This window comes from Salarias fasciatus, chromosome 14 (assembly GCF_902148845.1).
Source record: "Salarias fasciatus chromosome 14, fSalaFa1.1, whole genome shotgun sequence".
In the NCBI taxonomy this organism is placed as follows: domain Eukaryota; kingdom Metazoa; phylum Chordata; class Actinopteri; order Blenniiformes; family Blenniidae; genus Salarias; species Salarias fasciatus.
In genome coordinates this window covers 26,097,141-26,114,249 of record NC_043758.1, presented here as the reverse complement: position 1 = coordinate 26,114,249, position 17,109 = coordinate 26,097,141, and the positions used below count along the sequence as shown (strand labels likewise).

At 45.6% G+C, this 17,109-nt stretch overlaps 1 protein-coding gene across 1 annotated transcript in view; it reads right to left on the bottom strand.

The window, feature by feature from the left end:
• The window catches only part of nf1a (neurofibromin 1a), a 68,029-nt gene that overhangs the window by 43,025 nt on the left and 7,895 nt on the right, over positions 1–17,109 (bottom strand). Inside the window, exons 2-30 of the mRNA XM_030109248.1 lie at positions 15,371–15,514; positions 14,631–14,714; positions 11,897–12,087; positions 11,698–11,804; positions 11,163–11,230; positions 11,000–11,075; positions 10,662–10,819; positions 10,394–10,567; positions 10,143–10,271; positions 9,990–10,064; positions 9,779–9,910; positions 9,445–9,582; positions 9,215–9,328; positions 8,820–8,899; positions 8,606–8,729; positions 8,259–8,505; positions 8,081–8,154; positions 7,925–8,008; positions 6,586–6,969; positions 6,329–6,468; positions 6,054–6,176; positions 5,901–5,984; positions 5,704–5,820; positions 4,799–4,980; positions 4,499–4,710; positions 3,833–3,994; positions 3,643–3,740; positions 3,302–3,437; positions 1,341–1,403 (exon numbers count right to left, since the gene is read on the bottom strand). Coding sequence (XP_029965108.1) covers positions 1,341–1,403; positions 3,302–3,437; positions 3,643–3,740; positions 3,833–3,994; positions 4,499–4,710; positions 4,799–4,980; positions 5,704–5,820; positions 5,901–5,984; positions 6,054–6,176; positions 6,329–6,468; positions 6,586–6,969; positions 7,925–8,008; positions 8,081–8,154; positions 8,259–8,505; positions 8,606–8,729; positions 8,820–8,899; positions 9,215–9,328; positions 9,445–9,582; positions 9,779–9,910; positions 9,990–10,064; positions 10,143–10,271; positions 10,394–10,567; positions 10,662–10,819; positions 11,000–11,075; positions 11,163–11,230; positions 11,698–11,804; positions 11,897–12,087; positions 14,631–14,714; positions 15,371–15,514 — 3,900 coding nt within the window. The remainder of the gene's footprint in view (positions 1–1,340; positions 1,404–3,301; positions 3,438–3,642; positions 3,741–3,832; positions 3,995–4,498; positions 4,711–4,798; positions 4,981–5,703; positions 5,821–5,900; positions 5,985–6,053; positions 6,177–6,328; positions 6,469–6,585; positions 6,970–7,924; positions 8,009–8,080; positions 8,155–8,258; positions 8,506–8,605; positions 8,730–8,819; positions 8,900–9,214; positions 9,329–9,444; positions 9,583–9,778; positions 9,911–9,989; positions 10,065–10,142; positions 10,272–10,393; positions 10,568–10,661; positions 10,820–10,999; positions 11,076–11,162; positions 11,231–11,697; positions 11,805–11,896; positions 12,088–14,630; positions 14,715–15,370; positions 15,515–17,109) is intronic.

Genomic DNA, 17,109 nt, shown 5'->3' with positions numbered 1-17,109 from the left:
AACAACCAATAACAATCATTTTGGTCATTTTTAATGTAATAAAGCTATTCTAACTATACATGACAGTGACTGTAAGGTTTGCGTCTTCAATGAGTGAATATGACAACAATTGCATCTACTATACCCTTTTTTTATAAAGCAAATTGCATAAAAACCTGAAAAAAAATCTGTTTTTTATATGTCTTTGTAAACTAAGTCTTTTTAATGTTTCTTAAATCATGAAATAACTTATTACATATTTGGCAAAATGTTATTACCACATTGCATCGAGTATCTCATCACACTATTATTAAGTCAATATGTTGCATTAGAAAAGGCCAAAATTATGACATTTTCGTTTTACCATTTTGCACCGATAAAATGAATTAAGACTGGGTCACTCATTTCACAATGAGAGCACAGTTCACATTTCAGGCGCTTCATTGTACGAAAAACTGTATTAAAGACTCCCGTTAGACAAAGAGGCGGCTCACCACGCCACCTTTTGGTGCAACATGGTATTACCAATACGTTACAATGCTAGTTTCGTAGTTTCTAGTTTCTAGTCAATTGAGATAACTTGGCTCAGAATTCAGCCAAATCACACTCTTTAAAATACCTTTTTTTTTTGAAGGGTTGTGTGAGAGAAATGTAGTTGGTGAGGTAATTCTTGAGTAGTGAAAATCGAGCAAAAGTGTTCAAATGCTCCCCAGCACCAAAATTTGAGTGTGAGAGATGAGTTTTGAAGCACATATAAAGAAGAAAAGCAACTCTCACAGTCATATATGGCGGCGAAACGTCACCATACAACTGAGGAATCCAACCCATGACAGACAGAGGCCAATTTATCAGAATATTTCATCCAAAAAAAAAAAAAAAAAAAGATTCTTTAGTGTCCTGTATGAAGCAGCTGTGTGTGAATGTATGGTTAAGTTTGAGTTTGTTAAAAGAAGCCAGATGAGATGGAGGAAGGTCATTTTAGTGCAGATGAAATGTTCTGAGAAAATGTCTCCTGAAGTGCAAACAGAGTCCAGAAAGACAAGAGGAGAGAGTGCTGCTGTTCTCCTGAGAACTGTTAATTGAAAATACATTAAAAATGGCGCCGATATTAGTATGATGATTTTAAAGAAAGGGTTGGACACAAAGTTGAATATGGAGAAAAGAAAAAAAAAACAATTCTAGAAAAAAAATAAAACAAAAACCAAAGCACCAAATCAGAACCAAAATTTTGACCAAATGAAGGAATCAACTCAAGAAATCAAATGGAAAAAAAAATGCAAAAAAGTTTAATTCTTTTTTTTTTTTTTTTTGCTTTAGGGGGAAAAAAAGTGTCTGAGGGAAAATAGATTCTCCAAACTTACGGCTTTTTTGTTTTCCTTTTTTTCTTTAACTGTTGCTTTATTCAGTAGAGAGTGGCAAGTAGCCTACAGAACAGAGATGAGCACAATCATGGTCACAGCACCAGCTACATACACACACACACACACACACACACACACGCAAAAACACACACACACACACACACACGGCGCACAGCCCCTGGCCACTCGAGGCGCTCACACATTCCCATCTGGTAAAACACAGGACAAAAGAAGTATCAAAAACTCCTGTTAGAAAAGAGTTCATCACTGTTACGGGGACTGAAAGCGTGTCCATGCATGCGCCGGCGTGCTTCAACGTCTCAGGACTCCACTATTCTGTGTGTGTGTGTGTGTGTGTGTGTGTGTGTGTGGCTACAAAAGGGAACCTAGGATGGAAAATGAGAACTGAGACATGTCAAAAAATGTAAAATAAATAAATAACAGAAGAATCCAGCATCGGGAACCAGCATTGATGCGTGCTGCTGTGCGACCTTGTGAATAACATGAATGGGAGCGGAGAGTCCGTTCCGCTGCGGTCAGACTGTGGAGCGGCAGCAGGCGGCGGCAGCGGCGTGAAAGCTGCGTGGACACTGACGTTCGAAAGGCAGGAGACAGAGTGTGCGGTCAGAATGGTGAGCGGTGTGGAGAAACTGGAGGCTGCCCATGTGTGGAGGTGCCTCCTGGTCGTTGAGCCGAGTCGATACCTGTGATCACACCTAATCTGGACTCTTTCCCAAGCGGACATCCAGCGTTATAAGCCCCGAGACGAAGGTTCAATAAATATGGGCTCAAAGAGAAGGAATTATAGTTTACTGTCAGTTTAAGAAGACTCATAGGACTGATTTGCAATTGCATGTAAGAGACAGACTGAAGTGATAAGTTCTGTTTCGTGCTAAATGAAAAGTGTGATTTATCTGCAAAAACGTCTAAGATTAAATTTCAGAAGCACAACACGACCCCAGTCTTCTTTAACATAAAAGATTAGGTGTGATCATAGTTTTCTTCAACTTCATGTTTGCTGAAAAGAGCATCGCAGCCCATTTTTCCTTGATTTTACTAGTTTTTGCCATCAAGATGAATTGGCTGAGCTGTGTTTTGTTTCAACACAGCTGTTGACTGTAATTCATGTCAAAATCAGTAAAAGACACTTTAGAATCTGAGGCAGACCTGCAAAAATGACCCTCTTCTTTCTATTTTAAAGGTTCTGCTTTTGTGCGTTGTTGAGAGTTAGAGTGTGTTCACCAGTGACTAATTTCACTGTTAAGTTTCAACAAATCAGAACTCAAAGAGGAAATTCCTATTGGACCAGAGATCGAAACACTATACAATGATTCTTTAGTCTCAATTTCTCTCTTTAAAGTCAAAGCTGATCATGAATGGAAACATGTATTTTTATTCATTTCAGCAGGAAAATACTTGAAGTTAAGAGAAATGAGACCATTTGAGCTCACTGGAGGTATTTGAAGCATATTTTGTCATTCTGATTCTACTGCAATAAGCTTTGTCACAGAAATGCATCTTTTCTTTTAACTACTTATAACTGCACCCTAAAACTCTTCTCATCTTCTAAAGAGAAGATGCTTTCCTGAGAAAAGTCAACCACTGCATTTAGTTTTCCTTTTGCAGACTTCATCATTTACATGATGGCAAAAGTTAGGAAAAAGTTTGGAAAACGGTCTTGTTTTGGAATCATCTTGAACTTGAATGGTTCGGCTGTCCTTCTCGGTTAAACGACGATTAACCGAGTGATGAAGGAAAAAAAAAAGAGGCGTGTCTGGATAACTGGTGTGGAGCTGAGGCAGACAGCGGTGAGCGGAGCAGCGTCGGCAGCTTGAAATGTTTGAGCGACACTGCGCACACACGGGTGAGAGACTGGGTGAGCAGCTGTCAGGAGGAGGGCGGGTGGCATCAGAGAGAGGGAGAGGGAGAGAGAGAGAGGGAGAGAGCGGAGGGGGGCTGACCTGATACAGGCAGTGGCACACGCTGCGGAGCTGGGGGGGGAACTCGCTGGAAGAGCCGATGATGGCCTGGAAGAAGCGCTCGGTGATCTGCAGCAGGTTCCTCTGGTTCTCCTCCAGGTTCTCGCCCTGTTCCAGCCTGAGGAGACAAACCGGCAAGCAGACCGTTCAAACCAGGTGTTCCGTCTTCAGGACCCCTGGGTGGCAAGCCACAACTCAAACCAACAGACTGAGTGAGCTGTGGTTTGATTGAAAAAAAAAACAAAAAACAAGCTGTTGCTTTCTTTTGAAAATGGATTTGTTTGTAAAAGAAAGCACAACAGTGGAAAGTTGTGATTCCTGACCTGGTGGGATCCACCTCGAAGCTGATGTGCTCCGGAGTTGTGATGACTCCTCTCAATAAGGGCTCCAGTAGCTTCTGCAGGTAAGCCGCCCCATAAACCTAACAAAAACACACACACACAAAAATATTACACATCATGAGAAGAAACAAGATGTCAAGAAATCCCACAACAGGAAGTTGTTCTTCTGCACCTTGAAGCAGAAGGTCATGATCTTGCTGGCCAGGCTGTTTCCTCTGAACAGCGTCTGCATGGAGTCGGCCAGCTCCACCTCTTTGGAGAACATGTTCCACAGCAGCTGGTAGAGGAGGTGGCGGGAATCGAACAGGGTCACCAGCACACGGGCCAGCTCGTCCTGGAGGTTCAGCAGAACACACGCTTCAAACACACCAAAAGGGTCGAAGGAGAAAAACCAACTGGGAAAATTACAGTAATTTGATCTTAATAACTACAAATATAAGCAGTTAGAAGTTAAGGTGTGTTTTCCACTACGAGACACTGCTGCCCTCTAAAGGATTTTTAGAGCATCGTTTTAAAGAGCAAACACCGTTTCTCTCAATAATCAAATAGAGAAAAGTAGAAACTTCAACCTCCTTCAAACTGCAAACAAAACTATTTCCAAGAAAGGTTGTTTAACTTCAGGACTAATCCTACTTCAAGACAAACGGCATCTGTGGTGTTACCTGATGAACCAGATCAGATTACAGCTGGGGTCACAGTTTTGGATTAACATAAAGACAAAGGAAATAAAAACGTGAAAGAACTGCAAGCGGTTCAGACTGTTTTATCCTTTTCAGAATAAGAGTCTTTAGGCGTCCAGACTGTAAATGGACTGATTGCGCCTCTGGTGGCTCCGTACCCACTGAGACCCGGGAACCACGTTGGCCAGGGCCATGGCGATGGGCAGCTCCCCCTGGTCCCCCATCATGGTGACCAGCTCCACCAGCCTCTCGAAGCGGTCGGCCAGCACCGTCTCGGCCAGCGTGTCGAACTCGGTGCCCTGCTGCAGGATCTTGGTCAGGACCTCCATGAACGTGGCCCGGGTCTGCAGGTCCTTGTGGTATCCCAAACCTGAAACGGAACACACACTGTGTCAGCGCTTTTCCCCTCAGACCGTGACCGGGGGTTAAAACACCGAGAGCTCCTTTTCCCGGCTCACCGATGGAGTGCATGAGGCCGCTGTCCACGTTGGCGTTGAGCAGGTTGGACATGGCGAGGACGGTGCAGTGGCGGAGCGACGCCAGGCGGCGGGACATTCCTCTCTTCCGGCCTCCCACCGCCTGGCCCTCGTCCTCCACCTCGCTGCAGTCGTTCAGCAGGTTCATGAACAGAGTGAAGTACCTGCAAACACACACACGTCAAATATTTCAAGAAAAAAAAAAAAAAAAAAAAAGGTTGTAAAAAGACAAAAAAAGTTCAGAATTTGTTGGGAACATCACTCGTGTACTTGAGAGTGTAGAAAATCCTCAATAAACTGTATGGATTTCAAATCGTTTGCTCAAAATGTCAAGCGAGAAAGCATTTGTTAGCATTTTGTTTTAAGAAAGTTTGGCATTTACGCAGCAATGTGTTGAGAATAACATCCATTTTCACCGAAACGGCAGAAACAATGCAGTTAGCATGCCAGGCCACCAGTGGGTGCTGTTGGTTGTTTTTATAATAGAATCACAATGGTGAGGACACAGATTTAAACTTCAGTGTTCAAAAAGTGCAAAAACTGCTGATTATTTCTCAAAACGTAGTGAAATAATACAAAACTTTTGATCAACTTCTAAATAAACAAATTTCACCGCATTTATGCTCATATTTTCTTCATATTTAGCTAAAAAAAAGCATTTTTATTCAACTTTGATTACTCAAACATTGTTTCTTTTTACAAATCATCAGCTTTTTAATAGAAATATGAATTCTTTAAAATGCGCGAGAAACTCAAAATCCAGCAAATTAAATCAAACAAAGGGGAGGCTCCACGGACCAGGAGTTTAAAACCACGGCTCTGAATCGAGATGTGTGTTTGACCTGCGACAACCGAGTCCAAACAGAGAAGATAAACGCTGGTCTTACTTGAGGAAGAGCTGCGACTTGGCCTCCATCAGCTCCACCCCGTCTCCCTCTTCAGGCTGCAGAGGAAGACCAGCTAACAGAGAGACCACAGCCTCCATGCTGGCCTGGTCCAGGTCCCTGCGCACACGCACACAGAGGACAGTGATGAGGACGATTCTCACTCAGTCCCGTCCAGAGTCGACCGGCCCGAGACCGACCTCGTCAGGCACTTGATGTCGTCGTCCGCGGCCTGGTTGGAGGTTCCCATGACCCAGTCCGTCAGGTACTCCACCATCTTGTTCCTGAACACAACAGCAGGAGTGAGAAAACCGCTGCGGACAGGCCCTCCGCTGCGATGCGGCGCCGCCCACCTGAACTTCATCTCCTGGCAGAAGGACAGGTCGTCCCGCCGCTCCATCATCACCTCCACCAGCTGGCACAGCTTGGTTTTGATCTGAATGGCGTGGACCACGTTCCCCAGGATGCGCACGTACCTGAGAGGGCGGGGAACGGAGGAGTGAGGCTTCGATTAGGTTGAGCAGATTTCACAGCAATAACAATGAAGGGACGGGTCGATAAACATGACCTTTATTTTCAACATTCAACCCCTGCTGTGTGAGCAGAGCCTTCAGCGTCGGGCTCCTACCTGACCAGGTTGAGCATCATGGTCTCGATGCTGGCCTGCCCCAGGTGCTCGGAGCTGCCCTCTGTGTGGTTATCCAGCAGGTTCTTCATGATGGCTATGGTCTGCTCCACAAACTGGGTGTTAGTGTCATTGATGGGAACCTGCGAGAACAGAACAGGTCAGGAAGACGAGACAAGAACAGAATCATGACCGAGGCGGCGACTGAACACAACAAATCACACTTTTAGTTACTAGTGACAAGTATCGAGTGTCCTCACCGGTCCCTGAGTGTCGAAGAACTTCCCGATGCTGTTCCGCAGCTTGTTGAAGAGCATGGGGTAGAGGGCGGGGCTCAGCTCCAGCCCCAGCAGGTCCTTCACGTTGGTGCGGACGTGCAGGCCGACCCGGTCGTGGCCGCACACCAACAGGGCCAGCAGGCGGTCCACGAAGCGGCTGACGGGCGTCTCGCTGGACGCCGACGAGGAGCAGGAGCCGCTCATGGGGTTGGACACCTCGCACGGGCCCATGGAGATCATGGAGTGCTTGCGCTCGCTCAGAGGGCCCATGGGCGGGCTGTAGGTGGCGGGGCCGGGCGTGCTGCGCTGCTGCAGGCAGACGCCGCCCAGGGCGCACAGGAAGCCCGTCATGTTGATCCACTCCTGCTGTGAGGGGAGGAGAACGAGGAGAGGGTGATTAACAACGCCTACGCTGCTGGATACAAACCACCATACAGAGGATAACACCCAGAACATGTTCATTCTTATTCTGACACCATTTGTAAATGATATTTGACATTCGAACAGCCTCTCCAGAATGGAGACAGTCATTCCACTGTAACCAGTATTACAACTAAACAGGAATCAATACACAAAGATTCAGTTACATTAATCATCAGTAAATAATCCTCATAATCTGTACTGATGTGAATAAAGGCAGCTGGACCGATTACAAATAATGTAACTATGAAAATTAATGTGAGTTCTACAGAAAAACTGTTGGAAAAAAAAATATATATCAAATTATTGTCAATATTAGAAATATCTTTGCTTTCTTTGAGATTTTGGCTGCACAGTTTTTGAAGATCTGGACTTTTTCACAAAGAAGTTATGTTATTATATTACATGCAGAACTTGGCATCGTTTTGCATAAGTAAGTGAGATTTAAATGAAAATGATGTCTGGATGACTGCAAATCCTCAAAAACCTTGATTCACATCCAGTTTGGCATTTGCACATTCTCCTTTTGTGTGTATAGATACTCTGGCCAAAAAACACACATTTCTGATCTAATGACGGCTTGATATTATCCAACGGTTTTTGAGGAGTTCATCCACTTAAAGAGGACCGTCTTGTTTCTGCATTTTGTTGATCACGAGGTTATATTCTGCTCAGTGTTCACAGACAATGTTTTCCAGAAGCTCCGGAGTCCGTGCTGAGTTCATCATTTTGAGATCTAAATACACTACGGACGGACATTTACAGGTGATGAAACCTTCTGCACATCACAGACTGAGCCTGGATGAAAAGTTATTTCCGATCAGACCCCTGATCTAAAAAATAAGGAGTTAAATTTATTCTATTTTACATTCGGTCCCATTCACGTAGAGTGAATCCTTACCTGTCCATCGTCAGCCTTGTTTTTTGGGAAGTTGAGGATCTGCTTGGTTGCCTGGTCCCATTTAGTGTACGTGTCCTCCCACGCCTGAAGGTGGAGGCAAGTGAAAGTGTGAGTGAAACAAGGGGATCACTCAGAGGAACAGGAAGTGAACGTTACCTCAATGTTTCCCGGAGTCGGGTGTTCTATCCTCCTCAACAAGGCCATCACCCGCTTCTGTAAGGTGGAGCGGCCTGTGGAAACAAGGACCCCGGGATCAGATTTCACTACGGCATCCCATCATTCCTCATTAAAAGACAGTAAGAGATTAGTTCATTCAACAGTGAGCCGAGCTGACCTGTCCCCATCATGTTGCTGACGGACGCCAGCTCGCTGAAGGTGGCGTAGTTGGGCAGGATGGTCTGGACAGGCACCTCGTCGGCGGCGCTGCGGATGTCGGCTTCCTCGCAGAGGTGGCGGAAGCAGGACATGGCCACCAGCACAGCCTCGGTGTCCGGGCTCCACAGGAACATGTAGAGGCTCACCTCCAGCTTGGTCTGCGCCTGCCGGCAGATCGGGATGCCGCCGCCCTTCGTCGCGCACTCCTGGAGGACGAGCGTCAAAGTTACCCTGAACTGCACTGAAAATGTCAACATCTGTGTAAAACCTTAGGTTTTTTTTTTCACAAATAACTCGTGGCTGCACCTTGTTCTTGAGCAGAAACTTGTTCCTGCAGATGAGGATCTCCCTCAGCCACTTCAGCACTTCTGTCCCGTTGACTAACTGCTGGCCGATCAGCTTGCGGCAGACCAGGAAGAGCACCTGCGAGCTGGGGAGAGGGCACGCCAGGCGGTCATTCCACGGCGTTTACAGCATCAGACATCAATCTCTCGCTTGCTTGCATGTTCAAATTTAGTACCTGATGTCCCAGAAAGTCTCAATCGGAGCATCTGGGTTCCACAACTCGATGGTCTCCGGCTGGTGCAGAACCAGCAACGCCTGAAGACCAACAGGACAGGGAGCAATGATGAGGAGAAAACATCAGTTTCAAAAATACTTCCTCTAACCAGTCAATGTGAAGCTCTGTTTATTTCTTTTTGATTGTATTTATGACTCATTTTTCAGTCTGTATCACACATAAAAAAAAAATCATTTTAACTGATTTGATCTCATGTTGAATAAACTGTCAAATGTGTGAAAATAAGATTTCTGGTGGATTTTTAACTTGAAACAGCAGCAGGAAGTGCTAGAGAGCAAAGTTAGGAACTCAGGTGAGGTGCTGAGTGTGCGTGCTGTGAGGCGCCGCCTGCCGACCTCCATGGCTTCTTGTGAGAGCTGAGTGGTGTTGGTTGGAGGCACGAGCTGAACCAGGCCGGTGATGAGCTCCGCGGTGCTGCTCTGCATCTCCGGAGCTTGTTTCACAGGATTCTGACACGCAAAAAACAAACAAGTTAGTCTGCGACCAATTCAAGCTCAAATAGACTGTTTTTGATAGAAATATCAACAAAGAAGTGAGAGAAGGAGAAAAGCGGAGGCATTCTCACATGCAGCATGAGTTTGGGGTCTGCATGGATGAGTTTGACCAGGGCGAGGAGGAGGCACTTGTAACTTCGCGTATCCAGGTCTGTGGCTTTCTCTTTGAACTTAAGGCTGGTGGTCTTCTTCCCGATGAAGGTCAGACTCTGTGGGACATTTTCACACTTGTGAGAATAATTAATGGAGGGGATGTAGCAATACAGACTTATCAGGAAACATTTTACAGCACGAGAATGATGTAATGATTCTGGTGCAAACACTGGTGATATAAAACGCCCATACTTCACAGAAACAACACATCTGGCTCAAATGACATCCATGCGTGAGACGGCGAGCTCTCACCGGCGTCATGCGCAGTGGAGCGTGTGTGCCGGCACCCTGGATCACCCTGTTCAGGGTTTCTGAGAACATGAGGCGGAGCTCTCCGGAGTAGCAGTACACCGCGTCGATCTTGGGCCACCAGTCCAGGTGAGACTGGAAGGAAAACCGCAAAACGAGGACGGTCAGAAACAGATCCCAGATCCGTTTGAGAGCTGCGCGAATTCAAACTCACGTTGGTGATTATTCTGTGCAACGAGTTGACCAGGACGAAGTGGAAGGTGGAGGGCGAGGAGGCGGCCAGGCAGACCTGCGGGACGGAGAGGGGACGGGTGTGACAGTCTGCCGCTGTGACGGACGGCCGCCCTGCGTCCGGACGCCGCCTCACCTTAAAGTGCTGGTTGTTGTGAGGGTTGAGTCGGAAACAGGAGACGAAGCAGTCCATCATGAGCTCCACGTCGGCGTTCTGGCTGCCCGTGCCCCTCCAGAAGGGCTTGGCCGGGTTGAAGAGCAGCGCCTGGAGGGACACGTCACAAATGTTTGGTCTTGAGTTTATATATACTGTGGTTTTAGAGGGGAAAATAAAAGGTATTTGATATATTTGATTACGGGCAAAAGACAACAAGAAGTGTGTGAGACCTTGAGGTCCATGACGATGGACTGCACCAGGAGGAAGATAGTGGAGTGGTCCTCCCAGTTGATGTAGGTGGAAGCTTTGCACAGCTTGACGCAGGCGATGGCGGCGCTCTCCATCAGCTGCTTGCTGCCCCCCTGCCCAGCCAGAGCTTTCCGCAGACTGTCCAGGAAAAGTTTCTGCAGACGCGGCGAGGACAGGGGAGGCGTGTGAGCGCAGGACTCCACCTCTGCTCTGTGTGTGTTGGTGAGTGTGTGTCGTTTTTCCTCGCACCTTGTTGGCCTTGCTGTCCTCCACAGTGTCTTTGGAGATGGTGTGTGTGATCTCTGGGCAGAGGATGAGGAGGATGATCTGCAGCGGCCACACGGCGGCCTTCCTCTTGGCGCTCTCGGCGAAGCTGTCCACCAGGTCGAACAACTTCTCCGCAGCTTCTGCACAGACACAACATATTTAGACATATGTTAGACTTATGTCAAATCACTGCAGCTTTCACGATAATAATGGCTTCTCCTTTAGCTCGTCCGATCAGGATTAAAACCACGATCATTCACACTAAAGGTCAAAACTTAACGACTAATTCAAATCTAGTGAGAGCTTGAATGTGATCATACCTGCCATATCGGCCTGAGGTCTCTGGTACAGCATAGTGAACTCGTCTGGGTAATTCTCCACCCAGTTCCAGAACGCCTGCGGTGGAGAAAATGAAGACCTCAGTACAGAACATATGCAGCTGCTATTTTTTACACAATCCATTTCACAGTCAGGATCACAAACCTTCTCTAGACTGTTGATGACTGCGAGCTGCGCCGGCTTCTTCAGAGCTCTGAACTTCAAGACGGTCTCTGAAAGAAAAAAAAAAACCACCAGGTTGTAACAAACATACAAACCTCAACTTTATCATTTCTACATTAAAAATGACGACAGCGATTTTATGTTTTTACGAGATGACATGATGAATAGAATGTGAAAAAAGGCCATCAAGATAACATATGGAGGATGATTCTGTATTGAGATCAACCAATGTAAACACACTTGTTGCGGTGTAATACCACTTTTCACCACCAGGTGGTGCACTGAGTCATGAAGAATAGAGTGCTAAATTTTTGATCCACGATCAACAACAGTGGCTGAATTGTAAATATTAGCAACGATCATCAATTATAACTCTCAGAAGCAGAAATCTAAATGAGACATAGTGGTTAAAAAAAAAGTAACTTAATTTTAGCTATATAATTAACAATTAACTTTATATCACAGACTGAACTAACAGACTGAACTCAGATCAGTGGTGCCTCAGAATCACACAGACCTTGCAGGAGCCTCTTTAGCTTGGAGCAGTCCACGTTGATGTACTGCATCAGCTCTATATCGTGAACGTCTACGTTATCTTCTGAGCACACAGTCAGCTCCTGTAGCCTGAAGAAGCATAAAAAAAAAAAAAAACACATCGATGCAGGAAGTTCACAGATGGAGATGAGCCAGCGTTGAAATGTTCCCGACTGCTCTACCTGGTGGAGATGCGGCTGAAGACGGCGTTGAAGTTGTTGCAGCTGAGAGAGAAGAGCACGGCGGAGGCGGAGGCCCGGAGCTCGGCGGCGTGGTGGTGGCCCTCGCGGTACGTGTGGATGAAATGGCAGATCTCTGGCAGCAGCTGTTTCACTAACATGGTTTCATCCAGACGCAAGCAGTCCTTGGATTGCTGAAGAAGCAACAAAATCTGGGAATTTATCTCAAGAGGGAACCGAGACAATGCGAAAGGTTACTGCTCTTTTAATTAGCTGTGATTCAAGTGTAGATGAAAGAAAATATGAGATAAGCTATCATGCGACCTGCAATTTGACAAATTTCTTGGACTTCATTTACATCACTTTCTTTTCTTTAATAACACATGCTTTTCTAGCTTAATGGTGGTGCCAAATAGAAAGAAAGTTCCAAGTTCCTTACAAAAAAGTGTACTTTTCCTCTCAAACACAGTACGGCAGTGAGGAGAAATGCTTTCAACTATCAACAAAATCAAATGCACCTCTCAGGCTTTTATTTATTTATTTGTTTTTAAAATACTGGCTCTGCTGTTGCACAATATATCCCAAAACTATTTATCACCATACCAACCGATAAACGTACCAGAAAAAAAAAAAAGTTTCAATACAACAAATTCAAAATGACAGATTTTTTAAATAGGAAAGAGTCTTAATTCATAAGACTGTGTGATTACCTATCTCAATCATTTCGACTGATTGACACCCCGATTTGTTTGATATGTGGTGACCACAGGTTAGAACTCAGAAACACAAACAAGTCTCAAAAAACTAAAGAAAAAAAAAAGCTGGTGTGAACTCAAGGCAAAAAAAAGAGCACAATAATATGGAAGACATGAAATCAGAAAATACAAAGATATTCACATCTCTTCAGGTATCTGTGATTGCAAATTAGATCAGGACAATTATTGTATTTATGCAGCCCAAAGAGGACATTAAGTGAAAAGCTTATTTAAAATAAACAAAATCCATAATTTCTAAGCAGCAGTGTCATCTTCTGACCCAACGATGATCTGATCCAATCACTACTTCACCCAGAGCTGCTGTCACGGGTCAGAAAAACAAACACTTGAAAAAACATCATCTGCATAAAAACGGCTAAAAACAAACTAATGTCTTCACAAAAATATGCTTCGATGCACACTTTTGTTTTTGCCGGAGCAGCATTTCTAAACTCCACATCAACCGCCACCAGGAGGAGTCCTGCGGGGTTTGGCCGGACTTTTTGGGGAGCGGCCTCACCCTCCACTCAGCCTCTAGTCTTTGGGAAACACACACGGAGCAGCAGCTGGATCATGAGGCACTTTATTTCTTTTTGAGGCGAACTTGGAAGCCGCTCCGATTCAGAAGCGCGAGCCTGCAGCCAAGAACACCGAGAGGTATCGGCCGTCCGTCTGACTGCAGACGCTGATGACAAAAACCTGTGCAGGAAACCGGGAGCAGGTCCCAGAGCGTGCCGAGCTCCCGCCATCTGATGGGAAGTGCTCTGCAAATGTAATCGGGCCGGGGAGGGGCGGCGGGGGCGGTGTGGGTGGAGGAGGAGGGCGGCTTCACCGAAGAACCTCCCAGAGACGTGGAGCGGGTGATTGATGGAGGATAAGTACATTAACAGAGGTCTGCTGTGAGCAGGAGCTCCGACTGCAGCGGGCTGAAGAGATACTGTGTCCTTTCTGGAGTCGATCTCGCAGAAAGGATCGGGGCGGATGTTTGTTATCACGAAGGTTTTTACTTTTAAATCTATTGACCAAGCACCGAGGATGAACTTATTAATTCATAATGAAAAAAAAAAACATTAAATATGGCAGAAGTTTAAAATCATAATTGATTTAGGTTTCAAAGTAGTGCAATCTCTTTAAAGTACATGAAGCGTGTGTAGAACAGGAAAATACCGCATGCGTGTGAATCTTATCAGTTTGGTTAAAGTGGAAACAATGTGTCTTATGCTTAACGAGAGGATTTTTTTTTTTAATTTAGGCTCTTTGTTTGAATTAATTGCGGAAGTGCGTCAAATATGTACTGGAATCCTTTTGTTGCAAACAGCTGCTGATCCTCTTCAGGGTAACCTCACATGCTCCTTTTGTTTACTGTGTATTCATTCATTATCACAACAAATATTGTGATATGTGCTTTATATTTTTCACTCATAAAAAAATCAATGCCCTACTTTCCTTTTCCTGAAACGTTTTATGATTATTATCAAATTATTTTTCTTGCAAGTAAAAAAATCACGGCTTAAGAAGACATGTTGTGAAATTTGCCTTTTATCTTTGTTTTTTTAATTGTTTTGAATGCTCCATCAACACTTTCATATTAATTTCATACGTCTTTACTTTGATGCATCTCTGCAGTTGAATAATTTTAGATTTAGCGCTCGGTTGTTAGTTAGCGAGACGTGCTCACACAGAATGTGAGCCTTGACTTGTTTTTCTGTCTCAAACTTTTCCTCTACAGGAAAAGGCTAACGATCGAGTGCAAGACTGCCACCTAGAGGACAAACAACACTGTACAGTTTGATATCAGTGAAGGATTTTTGAGTAAAGGTCAGACGTGTAAGTTTACCTCCTATTAGATTTTCAGACGCTGCCTTGCCCTGTACTGTGACGGATAGAATTGCCGAATTGTAGATCTATGTACTTTCCCCATTTTTTTCCTCTACACACTGACACATCTGCACCTGATGCAGAGAGGAGAGACGGAGACTCACCCCAGCCAGGCACTTCTCCAGTGTGTCCAGGATGATGAGCTGGGAGAGGTAGAGGTTCTTCTCGGAAGCTTCTCCAAATATTCGCTGTGAAGTGGAGTCAGAGTTACTTTCTGACCAGTGAAGCTGCTCAGGACCAAAGATGAAGCGTCATGCTCCAGCCAAGTCCAGGCTGGATTCAACACAGGACCCTCGCCGAACTGCTCCCATCAACTTGGAAGGATTAAATTGTGTGTAAAACTTGAAATATCAAGCTTTTCCTTCACAATGTTTTAGCTTCGAGGTAATTTAAATGGCGTTCAACAAAAAAGAGCTTGCACCGTCATTTCAGAGAATTCCAGAGTCCAGCTGTGCCATCGCCCATTATGGTGGGTCGTACCATGCAATCAAGCAAAAGGGAGGTCATGAAGGACTGCCTGGGAAATATTTGCAGAAACTCCATTGGGTTGGGTATGGGCTTGAGATGAACAGGAGGGTATTTTGTAAAAAGACAAGAAGTTGTGCCTATTCTCAAGTCATCCAACACCTCAGTGCAGCTATGAAGCGGTGTGATTCAAGACCTATTCTTCAGGGTCATGAGGACAAATGGACTCGGAAGGAGTTTTATCCCTCCTGGAGGATCGGATTTGAGGACATGTCTGTCGTTCCTGTCCTGTCTCGAACAACACTGAACCATCATCGATGCCTTTCCCGGTGGACCGGTCTCAAAAAGGCTGTGTAGGAACAGGAAGAAGCCTACTCACCATGTTGTTGACATTTTTTAGGATGGTGGTGAGGCCGCTGATGACAAGGGAGAACTTGTACTTGGAGATGTTGATCAAACATTCCTTGTTGTGCTCGGTGCTGATTTTGGTGTGGGTGTTCTGATGTCCGACTTTGCTGGGAAGCTGAGGGAAAAGACAGGAGAGGACGAGGATGAGGCGAACGGCTGGTTTTGCTCATTCGACGGTTTTATTTCAACATACTGTTACTTGCAGGCCTGTAAAACTCTGGGTGAAAACGGACGTACCACAAGGTGAAAACCCAAGAACAACTTCAAAAACACAGCATATGTTTGGAGAGCGAAACCCAACGGGGGGGGGGGGGCGCGTAAGTCTGTCAATAGCACTGCTGCCGGGAAATGAACACGATTTATCACACTCTTCTGTCATACATGTGAAGCACAGTAACCGAAAGCACTCGGAGAGCACAGATCCCCACCGAACAGCTCAGTCCCCTCCCCCCTGAATCCAGATCACTCCCAAAATCTAATCACTTGTTTAGACATTTCCTGAAAATTTGAACATAATCCACCCCTAACTTTTTGATTCATGTTGCTAACAGACAAACAAGCCCTTGCTAAAACGACCTCCCGGTCACGGACCCTGCCGGAGGTAATAACCATCACCGCGGCATTTTATTACAGTTTTATCAAACTGGTGACTGTTTCATATCTACAGCTGCAGTAAACGGTGAAGCAATAAACAAACCATGTGATTCACCGTTTTATGCTGTCCCAACAGTGAAGTCTGATCAAACTCATGCGATCCGTTATTAGCCGTCCTTCCTAATTTCACTCATTCGACGTAAGCCCGTCAATTTGCGCCTAAAACGGCATTTCCGAAAGAAAGTCTTGGGACAGGAACTCGGCTCCATCATGAAGTCACACTGTCTCACCGTCACATGCACAAAACACACAACGTTAAAACAGGCCAAGCCTCTGTTTGCCGTCCAGTGCTGTGCGGCATGGTCAGTGAGCTCTTTGTTTCACACAGCCAGGCCCAGCGTCTCTCCAAAGGTCGCACGCACATATAGCAGGCTACCAGTTTAATAGGTACAGCCATGTTCAGACTATGTCAAAGGGGCACTTTCCAAAGACTCGTTCAATCTGGACGGTGTAACCGGCTACAGAAACAGGCTAACAAGTACACACTTTCTCCATCTGAATAAGACCACACACTCATAAGTAGATCGACAACAAAATGGCAAATTTAGGACAGATTGTGAAAGGATTTATTCAACAAAGGTGGATATTTTAACAGGGCCTGACGGCCCAAACGCACTGGACGCGGAAGCGCCGCGCACTGCGCTTCTGATCGCCTCCCATGTTAACCTATCTAACCGGCCGCACCGAACGCGCAGTGGAGCGCCGCGCCCGCTCCGCTTCGTTCTATTTTTCACGCGAGCCGCGAGCGCCGGGAGCGCCATGTGTCAAGCTGGATCAAGCAGATCGGACCAGACAGGAAGTCGGAAACAGAAAAGGCAAGAGAATCCGGTCAATTTTCAAAATATAACAAATTAAATGACGATTAGTTACGGGCGGTGTTGCTCGTCCGTCTATAATTTGTCACTTGGGTCTAATCACAAGAGAGATGGACACACAAACAGACATACGCATGTACACACCCACACACACACACACACACCCAAACACACACCGAACACACACACACACACACACACACACACACACACACACACACACACACACACACACACACAC